Below are 23,211 nucleotides of genomic sequence, written 5' to 3'. Positions count from 1 at the left end.
CTCATCCCAGGCTACTTATCTGCCTCCCTCCCTTCCCCTGTGAAAGTACATACAATAATGAATGGTATAAAGCAAGTAGGTCGGGCATTTCTGTTCATCCTTTTTCTTATAAAAGAAAAGACCACCAATGAAACCTGAAGCTGGCAAACTCAGAACTGGCAAAAAGAAACACTTTTTTGCACACTGAACCATTAGCCTATGGAACTCATTGCTACAGGCTATTTTGAGGCTAAGAGTATAGCAGAAATTTAAAAAAAGGATTGGACATATATGGCGAACAAGAATATCCAGAGTTAGACTAGCAAATATTTTTAAAAATAAACAAATGGTTTGGAAGGGATATAAACTCTCATGCCTCAGGGCTTGAGCCCACATCTAACTATTGGGAGTTAGGAGGAAACTTTCCCTAAGAACAGGTTATTCCAGGGGGCTGGCCTTGATGACTTCTTCAGGTCCCTTCTAGCCTGACAATTCTATAATTGCTACCACAGGGTTTCTTGCATCTGCCCCTAGCGTGCCTGGTTCTGAGCACTACCCGCGCCGGACCTCAGTAAATTAGAACGGATTAAGACAGCCTTTAAGGCTGATGTGGAGTTGCAGGCTGGATCCAAGCTATCGTTGGTCCAGTTACCTGTCAGTGATCTTCCATCCGGTCTGTAACTCCTGTGCAAGGACAGGGTGACTCTCCAAAGCTGCTGATCCTATACCCTATGGCGCTAGTATTGGTGTCCCAGAATAATGTTCCCAACCTTAGAGGTAAATCTTCATCTTCCATGTTCTTGCTGAACCGGTCTGAGGCTGCGACGTGACAAATCAAAGTGGCTTCCAAAAGCTCTTGTCTTTAACTGTGGAATACAGCTGCAGTCTCATCCAAACATAAACCAGGGACTCAGCTGTGATAAAAATACATGAGAAAAAAAATGGGACGACACCTGATGAGTAAGCAGGTGCCATTTTGACATTGTCACTTTTCTGACAATAACCTCACTCTAACGTAGGCAGGGAGAATTACAGGGTTTTGGGTAGGCAGATCTCTGTGTACAGATCTCGACACATCCAGATGCATGTCTGTCCGGATAGCCTCACCCTCCAGGCACTTACATTGAAGCAGAAAATGTAGCATCCCTTGTACGTTGTTTTCACTCACTGATAACATCTTTGTTTCTTTATAGAATGCTATCCAGTAGTTTAGGAACAAACTTTAAATTTCGTTTTTTAAATTATGTAAACTAGATTGAGTATAAATTTTCATAACATTAGAATAACATGTATTTTTTCAATTAATTATTACTATGGTTATTATTTGTATGATGGTAGCACCTAGAGATCCCAGCCAGGGACCAGGCTCTATTGTTCTAGGCATTGGTACACAGACATAACAAAAGTACAGTCCCTCCCCCAAAGAGCTTATATCATCAAAGGCCCTGATCCTGCTATCTTACACATGTGCTTAACTTTACACACCCTGAGTAATCCCATTGACGTCAATGTGCATAAAGTTAAGCACATGCATAAATCTTTGTAGGATCAGGGCCTACATATGCTAATTTAATTTGGATTTTAGCATCCTGTGTGCCGTGTTTGCAGTCCAAACATTGCAGCACTGTGCTAAGGCATGAGCATCTGAAAGCTATCTCTGACTTGAAAGTGAACAAAAGTGACACCGGCAAGTTTAGATTTATTGCCAATGCTGTATGATATGCAAAAAGCTAAATTATATTTTAAAAATTCTTTCCTTCCCAATATTCTCAGATGATTAACTTGGCCCAAACTTCAGTTGGAGTTTTGCCTGTGGACCTTTGTGCCAACGGGGCTGCACATTGGTTCAGGGCCCTTGGACTAGATGACCTCTTGAGGTCCCTTCCAACCCTGATATTCTATGATTCTATGATTCTCATGAATCTGATTGCAGGATTAGGACTTTCATTGGTAACACAGATAAGGAATTTAAAAAAAAATGGATTATATTAATTCAATAATTTTCTCAAGTTTACCTTTGCAGATACTTCTCACAGAAGACAACTAAATGCCAAGTTTGTATTTTTGACTTTAAGTGTTTTAACTAATTATTTGCAACCTCAAAACAAATAAAACCCCACACTTTTTTTTAAAAGCAATTTTCTTAAAGCCTAAAACAGATGGCAAGATTGTCAGCTGGTATAAACTGTATCTGAGGTGAGGAATTGGCCCCTTTTTTCCATACTAAGAAACTCAGAAAGGTTCTCTATAAACTTAAAAAATAAACTGTTTTAATTGCTTTTTGGCTGAGAACAAGCGAAAGAAATTTAAATCCAAAGGGTCATTTTTTTCAGAATGTTATACCTACCTGAAAACATGACCTTATCATCAAAGTACTTTCTTAAACCAGAATTCGATAATTGCTATCGTAAGCTGTAATGTAAATGTGATTAGTAACCTAGTTCTCAAATAGAATATTTTTAAAGGTTTCTGGAAGAGATGTGTTGATTTTTAACTTGATTTCCTTTTGTCTATGTCAAAGCCCTAATGTTATTTAAAATATGGCTAATATATATGAGTACAGAGGAATATTTATCTAAGGAGCCAATTGTTGGGGCTTATTGCGAGATCAGTGCCTTATATATTGTACTATTGTATTTGTGTATGTTTGCATATGCAGTTTTTTTGGCAGCTACTTAGATTTGCAAAAAAGATGTTAGAAGTGAGCAATATGAAAAGCACTACTTTTATTTTTAACAATCCTACCTTGTTCTAAATCTATATTTCAGTCTGAGAAATTCAACTATAATCAGGGGTAATTGGTGCCTTTTACAGATAGCTAGATTCAGTGTATAGAGAACACACCCATGAGGTATGAGGACAAAAGATCTTCATCTGGAATGGTTAAAGACCCATTTTTACATCATAGTAGAATAATATCCCAGGGCTTTGGAGCTACCAGTCCTTCCTCTTCAGTAATTAGAGAGTCCAGAATTACAATGTTTAATTACTTGCAAAGATCCTTTGTCTTTACTCTATTATACCAATCAGTGGCCTTGATCCTGCAAACACTTAATCAAGTATATACCTTTACTCACATAGGACTACTCATGTGTGTAAAGTTGCACATGTACTTAAACACATGTTGGACTGGGGTCAGAGTTTGAAAAATTCTTTCATTGCCCTCTGTGTTTGGAACGTGATTTCATATGTCTAGTTACACACTACTTTACATGATACTGTATGTATCATATGGTATGATCAACAAGTAGGAAACCAATATCCTTAAATTCAGTTATTTCCCTCAGAGTTTGAGACACCAAAACTTTGACACATTTCTTTGAGACTGAGTATTTGGCTCTTTCACAAGCACACAGAACGGTGACTGTCAGCTGTCAATATGCCCCTTGCTAACGACTCAGTCCTTACTTAGGTAAAACACCTAGTTTCAGAGTAGCAGCCGTGTTAGTCTGTATCCGCAAAAAGAACAGGAGAACTTGTGGCACCTTAGAGACTAACAAATTTATTAGAGCATAAGCTTTCGTGGGCTACAGGTTAATTTTCTTTTAAGTGGCCTCTGAATTTGGGGATCTAATAGTTTGGCTGTCCAACTTGAGAAAGCTAGGTTCTGATTTGCCGAAAGGTCAATCGCCCATGCTTCCAATAAGTTAATGGGCGTTGCATGCTCTCCAGACCCATGTGTCTGAAGTTGGGCACCCTAGGGATGCGGCACCCAAAAATGAGTGGCCACTTCTGAGAAACTGGCTGCTGTTGACTTCAGTGGGAGCTTTGCCACAGCATGAGGCATTCACTCACTCACTCGGGAAGCTGCCAGTCAGGTTCCACAAGGAATCCTGGCAAGAAAACATTGAACAGGAGAGGAGGGAATACCGTGAATTGTGGTACAAATTAAAATTCTCTATGACCTAAGCATCAGCTCTTAGATCCCAACAAGATAAGTGCCTTAGAAGTACCCGGAAAACAGAGGCACAGAGAGTTACCCAGAATCACACAGTGAGTGTGTAGCAGAGCCAGGAATAATCCCTGACTCCCAGCCTGGCGTCCTGTGGATGGACCATGATGTCCTGGCTAATCCATGGAAAAGGCAGTTTGCTGTCTGTCCATGGAGCATTCTTACTCTGGTATACACACAGTACATACTATAACAAATGGTGTAGCGAGCATCTCCAAACAGTCGCAGACACATTTCCTTGAGTACCAACATCTGTATTGCTCCACCATGACATGGCCAACAGAGCAACGGATGTTACAAAATGACAGGTTTCAGAGTAGCAGCCGTGTTAGTCTGTATCCGCAAAAAGAACAGGAGTACTTGTGGCACCTTAGAGACTAACAAATTTATTAGAGCATAAGCTTTCGTGGGCTACAACCCACTTCTTCGGATGCATATAGAGTGACTCATTTAGTAATGAGTCACATCTTAAGCAAAAGCTGTTGCTATTCTTCATGAAAGAGTGAGGATGCCAGGAATACACACGTGCACACGCTCACACGCCACATACATGCACACACAGAGACAACAACCCAAATTGTTACAGTGAGGAGCTGACCTCCTTCCCCTGTTTATAACAAATGTATTCCCATTATACTTCACAGTGTCCATGCACAATCAGAGACGAGGGAGCCAAAAAATCAGTCACTATATTATTTATTTTTAAAAAGGAAAGAACTGACATTTTTTAATGTTAAAAAATGATTCCCTCCGTCACTGAATAAATGTCTCTGACGTCAGTTCCTGATTTAGGTGAATTAAATAATTCCTTTGTGTACAGGGACGAGTGTGCGTGTAGATAGAGGAATCATTTTCCTCACGGCTGCACTTAAAATACCAATGTGTGTGTGTGTGTGCATATGAAACAGTGTGAGAGTCAGAAGACCTGCATTTTCTTTTTGGCTCTGCCACTGATTTCTCGTATGAGTTTGGGCAAGTCACTTATGCTCTCTCTGCCTGTCTTTCCCCACTTGAATAATGTTTTTAACACTCCCCTACCTCCCCCTGGTGTTGTGAGGTTAAATTAGTTAATGTTTCTGAAGTGGTCAGGTGGCACCACGTTGAGTGCCATAGAAATGTGTGTAAACAACAAAAAAAAGTGTGTGTCTATTATTAGACACGAGAAAAGAATATATGATAGCCCCTGCGGTGGGTGGGTTTTGTTATTATGAGTTTTGAACGGCTGCAAAGTTGTTCTGTGCACAGGTTGCTGGGGGGACTGGCCCATAAGTTGTATGGTGCACTGGGAACCTTCAGGGTAAAAGGTGTTCTGTAAATATAGGGTATAATTTTATCATACAGGATAGGGTAGGATTGGATAGGCTGCATGTAAGGACCAAGGGGCAGTTGCAGAGAGTGAGGGAAACTGGGGGGACATAGACCAGTACTATTAATTCTTCTCTTTCGCAAGAACTAAATCAACTCCTAAGGGAAATAATAAAACATTGAAAATGGTATGCAAAAAATCTTACTGCCAGCAACAAACCCTTAGCCAGGAGCCAAATCTTTGTCACTGTCAGTGGGCAAGATGGGCCGGCCAGCTCTGTGCCCCAGTTGTGGACTCCATTTCCCATACTCCCTTAGTGCCCTAATGTATTCCGTGCTCAGCCCGGCTGTGTGTGTGTGTGTGTGTGCAGCTCCAGTCCCTCTGAGAGTGGAGGTTCATTCACTGATTAGAGCCGGCACTGAGAGGCAGCACTGCTCCTTCTCTCACACCCATTGAGTCTCTTGATCTGTTACATGCAATCCAAGACAGCCTGCAAACACGCCCAGGACTTCTGCTCCTGCTTCCCTGAGCCTCCAAAAGTGCAGCCACCAACAGAGGAATTTCCACGGTGAGTATTGGAGATCACAAAGATGTGTGTGTGTGTGTGTGAGAGAGAGGGGGGCGGGCGGGGGGAGCTGGTGCTGGGCAGGGACCGGGGCTAACTTTCGAGCAGGGGCTCTCACACGGCTTTCTCCCAGGGCTGCAGTCACTCTGACCCGGTGCCTTTTGATTTCCCTGCAAAGCCGGACTCGCTGCGGAGTCAAACTTTGCACGGCAAGTTTTATTTTTCCATGCAAGAATTGCCGCGAGCTCCTGAATCCCCCCAGCAAAGGCAGCTGGTTAGGGGGGTCCGGGATGGGAAGGGGGGGTCGAGTGGCGGGGGGAGGCTGGGTGGGTGGGGATCATCATGTTAATGGGTTAAAGTCCGATAAAAAGAGAGGACCCCCCCCCGCGCCGCCTCATCCTTCTGCAACCCGAGAGTTGCGGAGTCTCTGGGACCACCCCCCTGTTTATTTTGCGGGGGTGCTGGCTGGGGGGGGGGGGACCAGTAGGCACAAGGGGGAATCAGGTGCCGGGGCAGAAGGTTTCCAAACGCATCCGAAAATGGTGCGGATCAGATTTAATTCCAAGCCGGTTATTTTAAACCGCGTTCATGTATTTTATTTTTGCAACCAGGGGAGTCCTGTCCTGGCTGGCCGCAGGATCTGGGCAGCAGCAATTTCATTTCCCAGGGGCTGCAAAACAAAACAAAACAAACAACTTTTTGAAAGGAAAGAAACAAATCCTCTCTCCGCGCCCCCCCCCCCCCCCAGTCTACATCGGTTTTATCTTTTGTAAAAGCTAAGCCGTATTTCTGTGCGGTAGAAGCGTTGGCAGACCCAGCCGGCTCGGTACTCGGAGTAGCTCGAATCCAACGCGTTTTCCTTTCTGCAATCGCGCGGTGCCCGTGTGAATTCGATTTGAATCCGTAGCAGAAAACACCCGGCCCGCGATGGAGGATTGGATTGGGTTTTTATTAAAAAAAAAAAACGTTCTTTGTAAATTGCCACTGGTCCTGATTTTGGGGACGGTGGAAGTTTGTACAACTCCCCCCCCACCCCCAACCTCAACCCCGACCCCTCTCAGCCACCCCTCCCCCGAGAGACTCGCCCCCAAATCACTCTCAGCTGGGAATCAAATTCACCAATCTCGGCGGGACCCCAAAGACTTGTTCTCGCTTTATTCTTGACACTACAATAAAGGACTCGGGTCCGTTTAAACAGTCAGCAGCACCGGCTCACACCGCTCCACATGTGAAACGCAGGCTTGAAAAGCCTCTGGCCAGAGGAGGCGAAATGAATTGAGCATGTTTTCACTGATGTCCTAGAGAAAACTTTCTGCACCATCCGCGAGTGCTATCCAAAGAGCACAAGCTCTGATCCTTTTTAGAAAACCTCCTCTCTCCCCCTTCTCCCCCCCCAAAAAAAATTAAAGCAGGGAAGTCTGTAAATAGGTTGGAAGCGTGGAAAATAATTCTTCACCTTCAGCTCTAAATACATAAAAACCATCTGTTTTACCACAATGAAATCATTAGGAACTGTCTACTTAAAGAGTTGTATTGAATGCTTCTCCTTCCACACAGGAAATGTGTATGGCAAGTGATTGTTGCCATAAATTCAAACAACTCTAGTCATCCTCACATTTGATGAGCTTTGTTTCTGACTTTTTTTTAAGTGAAAAAAAGTGCACTTCATGGAGTGTAGAAATTGGGATGGAAAAGCGCCCCCCTCCCCACCCCCATGAAAAGAACAAATAATTCCGAAGAAGACAAGAAATTCCTGTCTCCGTTTCTCTGCTCTTCCCTGACCTCTCTTTCCCCGACTTTGTAACATTATTTTGTGCACGATATAATTTGTTGCATTTAATGAGAATCTAGCACAGGCAGAGAAAGCGGAGAAGAAAGCGAATTTCTCCACGTTCATTTCCTTGTTCTATTTCGGGGGAATGTTTTGTTTCGGACCAAACGAAATGAACAGGTTTGTCCCTGAAACCCCTTGCCCCCAAATTGGGAAGGCGGGGGGAGGAAAACACCTGTTTAATTTGCAACTGGAGAAAGTCAAATGGCTGTGCGCTTTTTGTGTTGTTTTGTTTCTAATCTAAACCTTGACACACCTCCTTGGAGGGGTTTTTTGGGGGGGGAAGTTGGGGGTTTGCGGGGGATGAAAATGTGAACGATAAAGCAAATAGTCAAATGCACAACATTCAGGGAAGTCCACGCGGAATAGATAGATTTCTGTTTTGCAAGGAGCGGATCTGGATGCAAAGAGCACCCAAACAAACAAAACCCAAGCCCCGGGTTGTACTTGGGAGAGATGTGCCTGTCTGGGGGTTTGGAGCGATGGGAGGAATATTCCCTAATAATCGCAGGTCGGCTCAGAGCGTTCCTGTAAAAAGCCCCTGGTTAATTTCTGTGGGAGTTTCCCCCTCTCACTGTCCCCCTTGTAAGCCCCAGTGCGGGTTCGCCGCCCTGGGCGCTTGACAAACTAAAGCCTCCTTCGCCCTGGCGAATTCTCCTTCGGATTTTCAATTTAATTTTGAAAAACTGCGCTGTGTGCGGGGGCGGGAGGGCGTGGTGGAGGACCGATCTTTGTATTTATTTTTTAAAACCCCCTTCTTCCTCCAGCTGCTGTGTTGGCTCCTTTGCCGCCTGCTGATCGTGTGGGGAGCGGGACTCAATTTTTGCAAGAAGTTTGTAGCAAAACCAAATCAGGGGCAGCCTCTTCCCTAGCGAGGAGAAACGAGGCGACATGGTTTCTGCATGAAGGCAGCCGCTCGAGCCTGATGGGGTGATTTCTGGTCCCTAATGCCTTAAAATTGCACCGATCCTTTTCCGTTTCCAACCCAATCTGCCTCCTCTACTCGCTGGCATGGCCCTCCGATTTTTTTTCTAAACCGGTTTTCATACCAGCGGCTCCTGCGGGTGCCTGAAATTGGCATATTTTGCACATATTAAAAAATGAACTGTTTTTCCTTTGTATCTTAATCCACTGAAGAGATCTCTTCTGTGTTGGCTTTCTAGCTTGCATTTGTTTTAATTTTTTTTACGAGGAAATCCAGTTTAGTTCAAATATTTAATCCATTTGAGCACTTAAATCCCCAAACAGCTGGCATTATTTTGTTTTATAATCATTGGCTTTTCTACACAGGACATATTTATAAATTCCTACTTGACATTTATGGGGGGGAAACTTTAATGTAAATGTATGATATGATTTAAAAAAAAATCTGTCCTAATTTCCTCTCTGTTTTTGCTCAGGTTTCTAAGCTTCTTAAATAGTGTGCTAATTAATTATTTTAAGAAGTTTGTTCCTGGAAGGAGAAAAATGTTAATTTGTCCCTTTATTTTAATTCCTGGTGTTTGGAAATGGTTGAGAGATCACAAAAATGCAACCTGTTGTAATAAACAAAGTGGTGTGTTTTATTTATTTTAATTGATATCAGAGAAGTGATTTGTTGATTGAAACTCTTAATGCTTTAAGATATGCACCTTTTTTATTCTTTCTTTCCATGCTGATTAGCAAAGAGGTTTTTATGCTTATAACAGTGGTCAGCTCTATTTTCTCCACTCACACAATGTTTGTGATGCCTGCTAAATCCAACCCGTCATAGATTGACTGACTTTTTGTCTGTCTTTCTCTTTACCTAATTCAAACCAGTGTTACAATCTTTTACAAACAGAGGAATCAGACTTGAGCTAGAGATTACTGATAAGAAGTTGTTCCTTGGTGAGATATTTTTTAACGGTTCAAAGTTAAGGCTGTTGATTCAATTTGTCTTGGTTTTGGCATATTTAACCTTGCAATTAGTAACCTATCGTATGCTGGCAATTTGTATACACCTTAAACAAAATGTCTTTACAAAATTCTTGTATATCAGAGCAATCATTTAAAAAAAAATGAAAAATCACAATATTTTTTGGTCTGTCCATTTGACCTCGATGCCTGGTAGACAGTTTATGTAGCTTCGTAGATTGATCTCTACCCCCTGCTCCCTCCACTCCTTGTTTAGTTAATTCAACAAAGACTTTTTGCAATCTGTTTGGAGTTTGTCTGATGCCGTGGAAAAGTAGCTACTGATTTATTTGGTTGCTTTTCGATTTCTGTCTCCAGCCCGTCTTTTTTTCCTCCTTTCAGTGGGGATGTCAGCTGTTATTACTTCCTATTGATCCCTTTGCAAAGTGAGAAGTGAACTAAAATTAATGTCAATTCCACTGCTCAGATCAATAGCTGGAGTTATTTTAATCTGGATTTGCACGGGGTGCTAAATTAAAAAAAATCAGCATAGAGGCAGAAAAGTAACCGTTACTTACTTTGCCTTGTGCCCACTACCTTACAGTCGCCCAAATGGTCCATCAAGCTGATTATCCTGCAATCCATATTTTTTTAATTAAGAAGGTCAGTTAGTTTTCTTATTTTGGGTTCTGTATTTAAACCCATGACATTTTGACATTGGGAGTGTATTAACTATAGATTTTCATAATGACTGGTCCGCCGCAGTCTCATCTGTACATGTTGCTAATGGGGGGAGAGAGAGAGAGACAGAGAGAGCGAGCGAAAAGGGAAGTGGGAGTTTAAAAAAAAATTAAATTTGGCTGGGTGAGATATTGTAATGTGTTGATTTATTCCCGGCATAATGAAGTTTGCAAACGCATAAGGCGGCCGGAGTGATTCACAATATCCTACAGGAGTGTCAAGTGTTGCGGCCAGAATACTAATTGATGAAATACATTGAATGTCGTGAGGTGATGGAACAAGTAAAAATAGAAAAAGAGGCAAAGAGCCGCAATAGTGCTCCTCTTTTTTTTTTTTTGGAAACCATATTTTCCAATGATCTCTTAGCCCCACTTACATATTAACGATTGTTCATTTCTGTGTGAGTGCTTATTTATTTGTGTATGCGTGTTACTTTTTTTATAGCAGCCTGAAAAAAAACCCAGTAACCCAAAATTCACTAGTGGATGCAGTTTTGTGCTCGTGTTTTTGTGTGTGTGTATGTGTGTTGATCAGCTTTCCTGAAAGCAGCAAAACAAGCGTGTCCAGGCTTTCTGTGCTTTTACACGCTGCCCTTGGCATCTCTCTCTCCCTCTCCATGGCTAGAACTTGACAGGAAAGTTATTTAAAATTTGGAAGAGAGCAAACCTGTTAATGTGAGATACATAATCTGGTAATTTAGCAGTGATGTCTATAAGGAAGAATGCCAAATGAGGAAGCCGAGAGATGATGTCCACTCATCTTTACAATTAATAACAGTCACTGAAGCGTTTGGGAACAGGATGGGAGAAAGGAAATGTTATCATTGGACTACATTAAAGTCACAGACTGGATTTCATACAGTTTGTTAACCTAGGCTCCCTCATTCATGGAATACAAAAGGCACTCCATTAGGAAGAGACTCTTTCAGTAAGTTTTATTTGAGATGTTTGACCCTCTGGATTTAAGAGAGACAATTTGTAACAGCTTTTTATTATTATATGATTTTCTTAGCCCTTTGAGCTCTGGCAGGCTAGTATATTGTTTCAAAGTTATAGTTCTTGTATTTTAAGACAGGTCTTGGGGCCTGAATGGTAGGCATCGGAACCTTAAAAGAAAAGGCACTAGGTTGATCGGGAAAGAAAATAACAAACCAAACCATTAAATCAGAAAGCGCAGAGAGATACAGAAGGAAGGATTTTTCTGCCTCTTGTTCCGAGGGGGTTTGTGGCTGGGCGAATGGATCTGGCCGAGCTAGGAGGCTCAGCAAAATGCAAGCCAGAAATTTTGTTAACATTTTCCTCTAAATGTTAATGGCACATACAGAGCAGTTTACAAATCTACTTAAGAGCTAGTGCATTAGGAACTAAAATTACTGATCCGTTCTCCGCTGTCCCCGACCCGAAAGGCAGACATTTGCAGAGATCACATGGCAGAGGCACCCATTATGATTTTAAATATTGTCAGAGACGCCAGGCATTTTATTGATGAAGTCTCTGCTCCTTTTAAAAAAAAAAAGTGTGTGTACACTGTGTGTGTGTGTGTGTTATATGATTATGTAAAATGTATACCTGCATATGTGCATGTACCTACACATACATAATGTGTGAGAAAAATAGACACATATTACACACATTCCTTATGCATCATAGGCAGTATAAACAACTGTATAAATGTTTATTTCTGTTCATGTAATTATGTTCAATAGATACGATATATTTTACATATATTGAATTGTGATGATCAGTTGAGGGGAATGTCTCTTAATTTTAGACCACACCGAGATTATTGACGTGGGGATATTTATATTACAAATAAATCCTTTATACTAATGCCTTTGGTAGGATTTTTCCCTCTGTCATGTGGAGTGGGCCAAAGTTGGTTCCACCCGTGTGTGAAGTTGTCTGTTAATTTTTGTGAATGAGAACATGGGCGCGTTGCTGGGCAGTTGGTTCTAACGCATGTGGCCTTCCCACTGCATGGAGTGTCCAGAAGAAGCAAGTGCAGAAGCCTCACCACTTGTGTTTTCTCTTCCCTTCTGTTTCTCTGCAGCTTTGGGACGGCGATGATGCCTCAGTGATCTCCCTGCTCCAAAACCAGGCCTCGCTTGACCTTCCTTCCAGGGAAGATTGTTCCCCTTGTGACCCTGCTGAGGAAAGAGACTCCGATGGACTTACACCGGGCAGCCTTCAAGATGGAAAATTCATCCTATCTTCCCAACCCGCTGGCATCTCCGGCCCTGATGGTTCTCGCCTCCACTGCTGAAGCCAGCCGGGACGCTTCCATCCCCTGTCAGCAGCCAAGACCCTTTGGAGTCCCGGTATCAGTGGATAAGGACGTGCATATCCCCTTTACCAATGGCTCATATACTTTTGCCTCCATGTATCACCGGCAAGGTGGGGTGCCAGGAGCATTCGCGAACCGTGACTTTCCCCCATCCTTGCTGCACCTCCACCCCCAGTTTGCACCCCCCAACTTGGACTGCACGCCAATAAGTATGTTGAACCACAGCGGCGTTGGGGCTTTCCGCCCCTTTGCCTCCACTGAAGACAGGGAGAGCTACCAGTCGGCCTTTACGCCGGCCAAACGCCTGAAAAACTGCCATGACACGGACTCGCCCCACCTGCGCTTCTCGGACGCGGACGGCAAGGAGTATGAGTTTGGAACCCAGCTCCCTTCCAGCTCCCCGGGCTCCCTCAAAGTCGATGACACGGGGAAAAAGATCTTTGCGGTCTCTGGCCTCATTTCTGACCGGGAGACCTCGTCCAGTCCCGAAGACCGAAACGACAGATGTAAGTACCTCCGTTACCCCTCTCGGCTTTACTTCGCTGCGCCTCGTTGAGATGCTCAACAGGTGCGTCGTTTTGTCGTGCTGCGGTTCCTGCTGAATGTCCTTTCCTTCGCGCTGAGTTACATGATAAAATGGTGCCTTGTTTTTCTTAAATGGACATTGATGGATTTCACGGTAAGGTGTATTGGAAGGAAACCCATTTTCAAATGCACCTGTGGGAGAGACACCGTTCTCTCTGCTTGAAACTGGGTCTGCTAAGCACGGAAAGATGGCCGTGCCTCCAAGCAGAGAGAGATACTCTGGTGTGTGCGCGTGTGTGTGTGTGCGCGTGTGCGTGTATACACAGAAGGGGGCATCTGTAGTATACAACTAGAACTTTTTTCAGGGAGCTTATCAGTTAAAACTGCACACACTGCTCCCTTTGATATTTTTCCTCTGCCCTCTTCCTCACACGCTCAGTTCTTGTACCTAGGATATCAGCCTTCCTGCTTTGCTCCTCAGAACAGGACAAAGTTCCCTTATGCGGTATTTCACGGAATAGTATTTTGGGCACTCAAACTCTTTCCTAGAGACATAAAGCTGATTACGCTCGTATGGCTCAAGAAGTGACCCCCCAAATAGGCTGTGTACTTTCTCTGGAGCCCCCCTTTGCATGACCACTGGAAAGGCAATCTGTCCCTTCAAGGATCAGCAATTGAAACCTGTCTAACGTACGCTACTGTAACAACTCCTTTTCCCGCGCAGTATCTCTGCTGGAGGAGGGCAGGCTACCCCAGTGCCCTCCTTGCATGAAAAGCTGAACCATTCGGTGGGGGAACACCATTCTGGGGAGCTGTCTCGGGAGAACAGGGCCTGCAGTCCCCGACTTCAGAGCAATCAGATGTGGCAACATTTAGCTGGAGAGATCTCCTTTAAACACAAAGGCTTAGTTCAGATGCCAAAGTGGTTTTGTTTTCACATGGACCCCTTTGTACATTCTTGTGGATTTTCTTCTTTTAAAAAAAAAATATTATTTTGCAAAGAAAACTGCAGCCCAGCTCCCTCGCTCCCCTTTAGATACGATTTTTCTTCTCCCCTTTATGATGCCGAGGAGAGTAATAGAGACGTTGTGGCTCTCTCTCCCCTGTCGGCACTGCTTCCTCAGGCTGTCTCCTTGAATTAGGCACTGTGTTAACTTACCAGCACTAAAAGGTATCTGCCTACACCCAGCGTACTTTTTCAATAAAAGTCATCATAAAATCAACCTGCCTTGTAAATCCATCGCTCTTTGGTTTTGAAATATGCTGCCAGTGTGTCTTTTATGTCAGCGTTTGCAAGTGTGGGACGATTCCCACTGAAGACAGAAGCCTTGTGCTTCTCCCAGCACAAATGTGATCTCTCTTTTCCCCCTATATTACTTTCTGTGCATTAGAACTGCTTTCCTTGTTCCGGGTCTCCTCATCAGTGTTGTTAATATGTAGGCACAACTGTTGTAGGTGGGGGCAGAGCTTTCATTTTGGGGGAGGGAAGGAAGGTGGGATCACAATATCTAAAGATACCCTGTGTTGATGTTTTATGGATCTCTCCCCCTTATCAATATAACCTGGATGTGGAAATGAAGCTTGCTCAAATGAATACTTTGGGAGATAACGGCGGAAGAGCAGGTCTGCTAGCAAAATGAATTTAAAGCGCATCAGTTGCTGTGTATCTTGCTAGCAAAATCCTGTCCGATAGCTGATTTAAAGGAGTAAATCTGTTAAATGAATTAGACCACATGTAGCACAGCAGTGGACAGAACAGCGGACACAGGCACATGCTCCTGTGTGGAAGGGATAAATCTTGTCTTCACCAAGACTGTGTGCTCTATGTGGACGCTGTACTCCTGAAAAATAAATAAGTACTTCACAGAGGAGTAAGGCTGCTAACGGAATGCACGCCAATGCATTGGCTTCCCCACGCCCACTGGGAATGATTAGACAGCGGGATTATAACGAGAGAGGCAGAAGAACAACTTTGCAAGTTGCTTCAAAAACTTGTGAACATGTGAAAAGTTTCCCCCCCCTTTTCCTTAGAAGAGAAATAGAAACTGGTTAAAGTGATTCACCTTTGCACTAGGGCAAAATGAATGCAGGCATCACAACCAGTGGGACAGATTGCTGACCAAAATATTAGAGAGAAACTGGTTTTATTTTTCTTTCTAATGACTGGATTAATTTTCACTCTCCTGGCTTTTAAAATTTGTTTTAATATCACCCCAGGTTTTAGACACAATTGCTAACATAACCATTTATAACACTGCCTGCATACACTTTGGATGCATATTAGCACAACATCCATTCATGTTTTATTAATCTTAAAGTCATAAAGTAAGTACCAGGACAATTTAAGGTAAATTTGACCTTTCCTCCTTCCCATCGTATTTAGCTGTTGCACCAAAGAGCATGTTTTCTATGTATGTCAGAATCTTAAATACGTTACCACAGTGGGGTTATTTACTGTGGGGATGGGATTTTAAAAATGTGTCTTAATTATCTTTATATGGCAGTTTTTAGAAAGGAAAAACTTGAGGGATGACACGGCTGACTGGCTGCACCACAGAACCTGTCATGTTCTGAGACGTACATACATATTTGCAGGGTTCTTTATGCTTGTACGCAAAAATATATTTCAGGGCCTTTAAAATTTCTCCTCATTGACCCTCAGGAAGTTCCTTGGGTTCCTTGTGTGAATAATGTACATAACCCTTTGGGAAAGAAGGATCGTAGTGTAGGGTCCATTGCAGGGAAAGGGTTCTGTGGACAAACTTCTAAGCAAAAGTGGATAGACGGGCGTAATGAAGCTCCCGCAGATCAGCAAAGTCTTTATGTATTCAGTAGAGGCTCTTCAGAATTGCAGGATTCAATTGTTTATTTGTATTTTTCAAAATCCTGAAAGGGATTAGACCATGCGATGGGTGAATGACTTCATTGCATTACACACGTCCCTTGTACCATCACAAACAAACATTTTCAAATGGTTTTAAAATATTTTTACACTGTTCTAACTTTAGAGATGATTTTCTGAGAAATTTCTCTTTTTTAAAAAAAAGGAACCCAAAAAATATATAATAGTGTGTCAAGCCATAAATGTATAGTATCACAGCCGGAGCCAACTCTATGCAGAACTGCATCCATATGCAGCTAGAGATACTGTGTGTGTGTGTGTGTGTGTGTGTGTGTGTGTGTGTGTGTGTGTGCGCACGTACTCTTACGACCACATTCTCATTCTAATTACATCACTAGGATCGGGATCTGACCCCCTTGATGCATGTATGTGGGCTAGGAGAGATCACATATTTCTCAGAGAGAACCACCGTTTTATTTTTAAGTCAGGAGGTTGCTTTCAAATTCTGTGTGTATGTTGGAGCCCCGGATCAGACTGCTAATGAATTATCGAGGCATGGATGGAGCGTGTTTGTGTTAATAGTCATTTTGTAAATCTGTTAAGAGTTTTTTTGTGTTTGGGCAAGTTGCCTGTGACTGTCGGCTGCTGCTCTCGGGATGTCGAGAGAGGCTGTGCGTGCCATAGGAAGCGCGTATAAAAGACATACTCCATCCAGGGAGGAGATGTAACTGTTTGTTTAGACACATGCTTTGGACGGGGCCGTTCTGTTTAGATGCTCGCTGGGAAAGATAATGATATTTATAGAACAGGTTAGGCGCTTCTTGTACAGTGTGTGTTACAGACACTGACAAACACATTTCATGGGGCTCTTTAAATATATGTATCTTCATTAATGTAGGTTTCCAGCAGCAGTGGAAGTAAATGCTACGTTCCCCTGCGTGATAGACATCTATAATCCTCCTGTGAAAATGATCCCCAGTTTTATTCTGGGCTTTCTAATAAAAAATTGTCACGATTGCTCCTTGCAAACACCATGGCATCGCCCCCCTCCAGCAGAGTGAGCCGGCAGGGAACATCCACGCCGGAGCCTGGCTGGCTTGGCAGAGATCTCTCCGCCTGTTGCGGCGCAGAGCTTCCCGTATAGCCTCCCCAGAAACGACTGTCTCCACCGCACCTTGAGATGCTTCCAAACACTCCACAGTCCGCATTTCAAGACCGCAACAGCAACCTTTTTTTGGTGATCGTTCACTTATTCTTTATAATGTGTTTTCTTTGCTATATTGTGGAGAAGCATGGTCTCGAGGTAGTGAACTCTAGTGAACATGAGTCAGGAGATCAGGGTTCTTGTCTTCCAGCTCTGCCACTGACTCTTCTTTTGCTTCAGTTTTGACATCTGTAACATGATCATACCTAACTGCTGACGTTGTTCTAAGAAGTAATTAATGGTAGTTAATTTGCCAGTATTTTGAGATCTTTGCTCCTCTCCAGCGACTTTCAGCCAAAGTAGTGATGGTATTTATTCATATTATTTTTACTGTTACATTAAAATAAATAAAAAAATAACCTTGATTACTGGGACGCTGTCAATTTGATCAAGGTCCCGTTTCTCCTCCCTGCGATTATAGCTGTGCCTCAGTATGGAAGGGAGGTTCTCATTCCAAGTTAGGATTATTTTTTTTTGAAATCTCTAAAGTGTAGTTAGTTCGAGCTTCTTAAACTAATGATTTAATATTTACAAAGTGCTGTGAAAATGTAAATCTCTGTTTAGGTGCTACGCATGACTTCTATTACCAGAGTTTTCATTTCTGAATAATTGTTCAAAATGGAACAAAGATGGCCTTTAGAACAGGTCTCAAGCCTAAGTCCAGGAGTTCACAATGTGATCTCCCCTCTTAGGGCATGTGCCTGTCTGTGTTTGTGTTTACATAGTAGGACCTACACTAATTGGTGAGTTTTGTGTAGAAGGGTGTGGATGGAGGGGGTGTCTCCTCTTTGAATTATTCTATGGCACAGCAGTGGATTTGAGAGGGAATATTCGCTGCTGTTCCTACACTAATCACCACTTTCCAGGTAGGTTAGAATAGGGACCTAAAACAAAGTGACGCTATGTTGTTAATAATCATCCATGACCAGGTGAGATTGAGTGCTTAATACAGCTCATGAAATAATACAATAAAACAAGTGAAACAATTACATTTCCATTGTGTGTGTGTGTGTGTGTGTGTGGGTAGATATAGAGAAGGCCACATTTCTATCTCTGTTACACCAGTGAAAATGCAGTGAATTCAGTGGAGTTACTCTGGATTTTCCACTGGGTAGGATGCAGGTCAGAACCTGGCCCTGCGTTGGCCGCGGGAGTATACAGCAATCTCCTTCTTTTTGTTTTTTTGGCAACAACCTTTCTGTGCCCTCGGCAAACTGTTGCCGAGACTCCTTTTCATGCTGTTTGGTTTAATTGTCTTGTTGGGATAAAGAAATGTTTGAACAGCTAAAGTGGGGAAGGGCTGGCTGGGAGCAGCCCCTGCCGGCTGCAGGGCCATCTGGCCTGGCTAGGAGCCGTCGGTCTCCAGTTTATATTTCTCTTTCTGTTTTTCGGGGCTATCTCGCGCACTTGGAATGTCTAATCACCATGGTGAGAAAGCGGACACTGCTGCCTCTTCCAAACCCTCCCCCCCGCTTCCCTCGCCATCAATTGTCATGCAGAACCGATCCAAGGGACCGTTTTACTGGCTACCATCATTTGCTGTCTTCGCCTGGCTCTGGGCAGAAGGATGGCTTTTAATTGATCATTTGGGTGGGAGGGCCGGGGCTGTTTTCTCCTCCAAAATGTTTCCCCACGCAGCCTCTGCCACCCGGCCATATTTCCTGTGAGCTCAGAAAAGCCAGCAATTTCTTGTGCCCTGGTCTTCCTTTCGGCCGTCTGATAGCTGGCTTATGTGGCACTCCAAAGGGCTTATGACAGCAGCTCTGTGAGCTCTGAGCAAAATGTAAATGACATATTTATTTGTCTACAACTGCAGAAATGGGCACACATACAGTAAATATTGATCATCCTCTTTTGCTTTGTGTGTGTGTGTGTATATGCATGTGTATTTATTATACAGTTACAGGACAAACTCTGAATCTCACTGGTTAATTGGCAAACCAAATGTTTCTCAAAACAACAACAACAACAACAAAACCCTGGTGGCCAAATCCTGCTTCTCAACAAAGATTATATCCGAGGCTGAGTTGGACTGAAGTCTCATTAATAAGATTTAGCTGCGTTCACAGAATTATACAAAGGAAGGGGGAGGCTGATCTTGTGGTTAAAGCATTGAATTGTGTGTCAGAAGTCCCCAGACGTGCGGTGATCTTGGGCAAGTCTCTGACCTCAGTTTCCCCATCTCTAAAATGGGGATAATACCTCTCAGCAGCTTGTACAGTGCTTTGCGATCCCCTGATAAAAGGCACTATGTGTTGTTGTTATTAATATAGTACGGTTAGAATATTATGTACTAATATTATCCATTACAGCTAAACTTCAGTTATTAAAGGCAATGGCCAAAGCGCACTTAATGAGTCAGTATCCCTGATAGTTAAAACATTGATCTATTATTTTTTTGCTAACTTGCAGAATTTAGGAATTAGCAGTGGAGTTTCCTACTTGTTCTGCATTGACAGTGTAAGGAATTAGTCGGGTTCTGCTCTGTGTGTGCGTGTAAGCGTGAGAGACCGAAAAAAGAAAGAAAAAGTATTTTTGCCTTCATTATTTTTTTTTCTCTCAGCTTTGCTGGTCTCAGAAACTTTTCTGGGCATTTCTTGGATATTAACTGTCTTGAGGGATAAGAAAATTCTCAGATGTGCAGACTAACAGAAGTCCAAGGGCCCGATCCTGCTCCCTAAGGTTGAAAGCCTACAACGGATGGGGTATATTTAACGTCTGGGAGTTTCTGGAACTCTTCCTGGGAGAAATTTTCTGAGGCTGTCTTTGAGCTGATTGGTGCCCCTTGGTTGGGTTGGTTGGTTGATGTCTTTTGGACACATCACATCAGAACAGCAAAATTAATTTTTTTCCTCCTTCATTCGCCTCGCAGGGAAGCTGAAAAATAGTAGAATTATGTTTTATACTAGATTTTATGATTCACCTCCCATCCTTATTTGGTTAATATCTGTAGGAACAAAATGTATTCTGTGTATGCTTGTATAATACTTGATTAAGGTAAATAACCGCCATCTAAAATCTGCCTAACCCGAATCTGCATAAAGAGCACGGCGTATGAGTATCTGTATAGAGAATACATTATACCCATCTGTATACTATTAGTCTATTTTTATTGAGGATTTCTGAGGGCAAAGTTTTCTTTTAATACTTGTGCATTAACAAAAACCAGACACTGAAAGCGAACTGTAACAATTTTTATCCAGCAATTCATGTCACTAACGGTCGTCCTCCATGTCTATTTGTTTGATAGCCTATGAATTTTTCCACTCTCTCTTCTTCAAGAGAGAACAGCAGATTTGGGGACTTTTGAGGACATTTTGCTGCTGTGCAGAGGAAATGAAATTCTTTCTAAAAATATATTTCTAATTGGGATACCAACTCCTGTAATGTGAGAGTATATCCTTATGCAATGCTCCCCTGAAAAGGGCATATATCTTTTTTTCTGGATTTATATGTCTGGTCTGTCTCCCCTCTCTGTGTGTATCTGTCACTGTATGTACATGAAGCTCTATTGACATGTGATAAGCATGGTATATCATGTTTGTATATATCAACATGTGATCTGTAGACCTTCCAATTAACTAACAGGAATAATTTACTGATATGAGTTGGATTACCGCCCCCCGACCCACTTCTGAGTGGTGAAGTATTTTACTGCTGTATGGGTCAAATCTTGCAGTCCTTATTTAGGGCTCAATCCTGCAGTACCGTACCCACAGGAATTGACCTACTGGGTGATGTTCTCCTTTTACTTACGCTGGTGTAAATCAGGAATGATGCCATTAAGGTCAGTTTGATTTACAACGGTGCAAAACTGGTTTGAGAGGAGAATCTGGCTCATTGGCTTCTGTAGGATTTTCCAGGTCAGGGAGGACTAAATGCGTAAGGCTTTGCAGGGTCTAGTCCTTTGAAGTCCTATCTGCATCTGTCATCTTGTGTGTGTGGTGGTGGTTTTTTGTTTTTCCTCTTTAAAACATTGATTGTGGTTTTGTAAACCAGTCATTCTCCAAAGATCAGGGTAACGCTCTCCGCTCCTGCAACTGGTTGCAGTCATTTTGTACTGCGGCAATGCACTGAGCTACAGGAAAGGGGAAAAGTAGGGTTGGGAAAGGGTGGGATAAAGAAAGATTTTGTGTTCTAAGTGCTGGTAGCTCAGAGGAAAAAGGAGAGAGTCTCTTGCTGTCCATGTTTCTTGTCTCTTTCATTAGGGTGAAACGATTCTTAGAGTTAAAGTTTGGGGACAGCATCATGGTATTTTTCATAATTTTAGGACACTATTAAAATCACTTTTGTTTAAATGCCCTCTGTCCTCTGTTTCTGGAAACTTGAAACGGAAATCTGCTTTCTTACCAGCATCTCTTCCCTCCACTGCACAAATATACTTTATTCTTGTGGGTTGCCTGTGAGTGTTCGCTTTATGGTATATATTCATTTTCATGAGAGAAAATAAAGACACTAAAATCTTTCTTTTGGAGGGAAAATATAAAAACGTATACAAGGGTTTTGTACAGATGCAAAAGACATTATCCGTTTGTCTGTCTGCTTGTGGTATCATAGATCCTTATGAACTTGTTCTTGTCAGAAGACCAAAACCAAAGTTCTAGATTTGCAAAGACATGCTGGTGTAACCCTGCTGGCTTGCTGAGTTCTTGCTGATTTACACTGCTGGAAAGGAAAGCGGTCAGGCCAGCAATACACTTCAGCTACACGCACGACCTTACTTTAATCTGTGGTTTCACAGGTATGGCAGGGCTGCCGCAGAATGAGTGTGCCCTTCAGAGTTCTCTCTTGAAAAATTAAGCAAAAAGTGATTGGACATCAATTAGTAGGAAAACAATGCATTTATGGGACACAGGCTGATTGTAGCATCGACTGCCAGCAGCACCAGGTCTTGTAAATAGAATGAAAAGTCGATCAGGAAACTTGAAATGAGCAGATAGTTACTTTTCAGTTTGTTGGACTTTTCAGTGTGAATCATTTTGATTCTGATCAATAAAATTTAACTCCTCTGTGTCTCTCTCTCTCCCCCAAACCAATCCTCCTTAAAAATGACTCTCCATTTTGATACTTTTTTTTTTTTTATTTCACCCATCTCTAAAACCCACAGCTCAAATGCTGTTTGGCGTGTGAAATTGTCTGACCTGCAAAATCCTCTGCTATAGGGAGCCACAAGATAGACCTTCAGCAAAGAGGCTGTTTGGACAGTAACACCGGTGTAAGGAAAGTCTGGGAACTAGACTATTCCTCTGTCCTCACCTTTACATTTTAAAAGTGTTTTTAGAAGGCTCTCTCGAAGTCCTAGGTTGGTGGCTCAGAGGGTGGGGTTGTAATGCCGGGCGTGACACCTTTGGCAAGTCACGTCTCCTCTCTGTGCCTCTTTTCTATTTACATTGCAAGGTCTTTGGGGCAGGGACTGTCTCGCCGGGTGGGTGGGGCAGTTATACAAACAATATGAAACCAAAATATTCCACGAACTGAGTATCATAAAAGCCTTCCAAAGAACAACCCCCCGTCCACAGCGTAATAAAACCCCCTGGAAAACACAGAGGCTTTGCAACAAGTCCTGAAGTTCAGCAAACCCAGGCTCTAGAAAATGAAGGGCAGGGCGGGTGGGGGGGAAAAGAGATGAGTTCCAGAGCTGAGACCCGCCCCCCCCCCTCCCCCCAAAGAACTCCATCTCCAGCTGCCTCGGGTTAAAACCACAGTTGTCTCCTTGTGTACACTGTCGTCTTCCCCAGGGAAGCCCTGTCTCCCCAGCCGTGCTCCTCACTGGACTGTCTCCACGAATGCTGGTGGGGTAGCGGGTAAATGTTTTTTGCTGGGACCCTGGTTGGGATTCCAGAAGCAGGCAGCTGAGTCCGGGGCAGAGATCTTGCGGCTTCCCTGGTCTACCTGGGAGGAGACAACACGTGGGCCCATGCGTTGGGGAGAGGGCTCCTTGGGAAGCGAGAATCCTCGTCAAAGAGCCACCTGCTGCCCAGGCGTGCTGGGGGCCGAGGGAGTGACTGAGTGACAGACGCTTCGGAGCGGCCCTGCCATACGGCAGCTTGAGCCACCACTGCGTGCACAGGCCAGCCTTCGACAGCCTTGTCTTGTGTCTGCAGGGGC

The 23,211-nt window shown here is 43.1% G+C and overlaps 1 protein-coding gene across 3 annotated transcripts in view; it reads left to right on the top strand.

Moving 5' to 3' along the window:
* Positions 1-12,320: 12,320 nt before the first annotated feature.
* The window catches only part of RNF220 (ring finger protein 220), a 311,685-nt gene continuing 300,794 nt past the window's right edge, over positions 12,321-23,211 (top strand). For all 3 annotated transcript variants that reach the window (XM_029911609.1, XM_029911608.1, XM_029911607.1), the window contains exon 1: positions 12,321-13,038. In XM_029911609.1, coding sequence (XP_029767469.1) covers positions 12,414-13,038 — 625 coding nt within the window. In that variant the 5' untranslated portion in view covers positions 12,321-12,413. The remainder of the gene's footprint in view (positions 13,039-23,211) is intronic.

The sequence above is a fragment of the Terrapene carolina genome, unplaced genomic scaffold, assembly GCF_002925995.2.
Source record: "Terrapene carolina triunguis isolate 2854851 unplaced genomic scaffold, T_m_triunguis-2.0 Scaffold110, whole genome shotgun sequence".
Taxonomy (NCBI): domain Eukaryota; kingdom Metazoa; phylum Chordata; order Testudines; family Emydidae; genus Terrapene; species Terrapene triunguis.
Note: the sequence above shows the minus strand (reverse complement) of the source record. Positions and strands in the feature narration are given on the sequence as shown.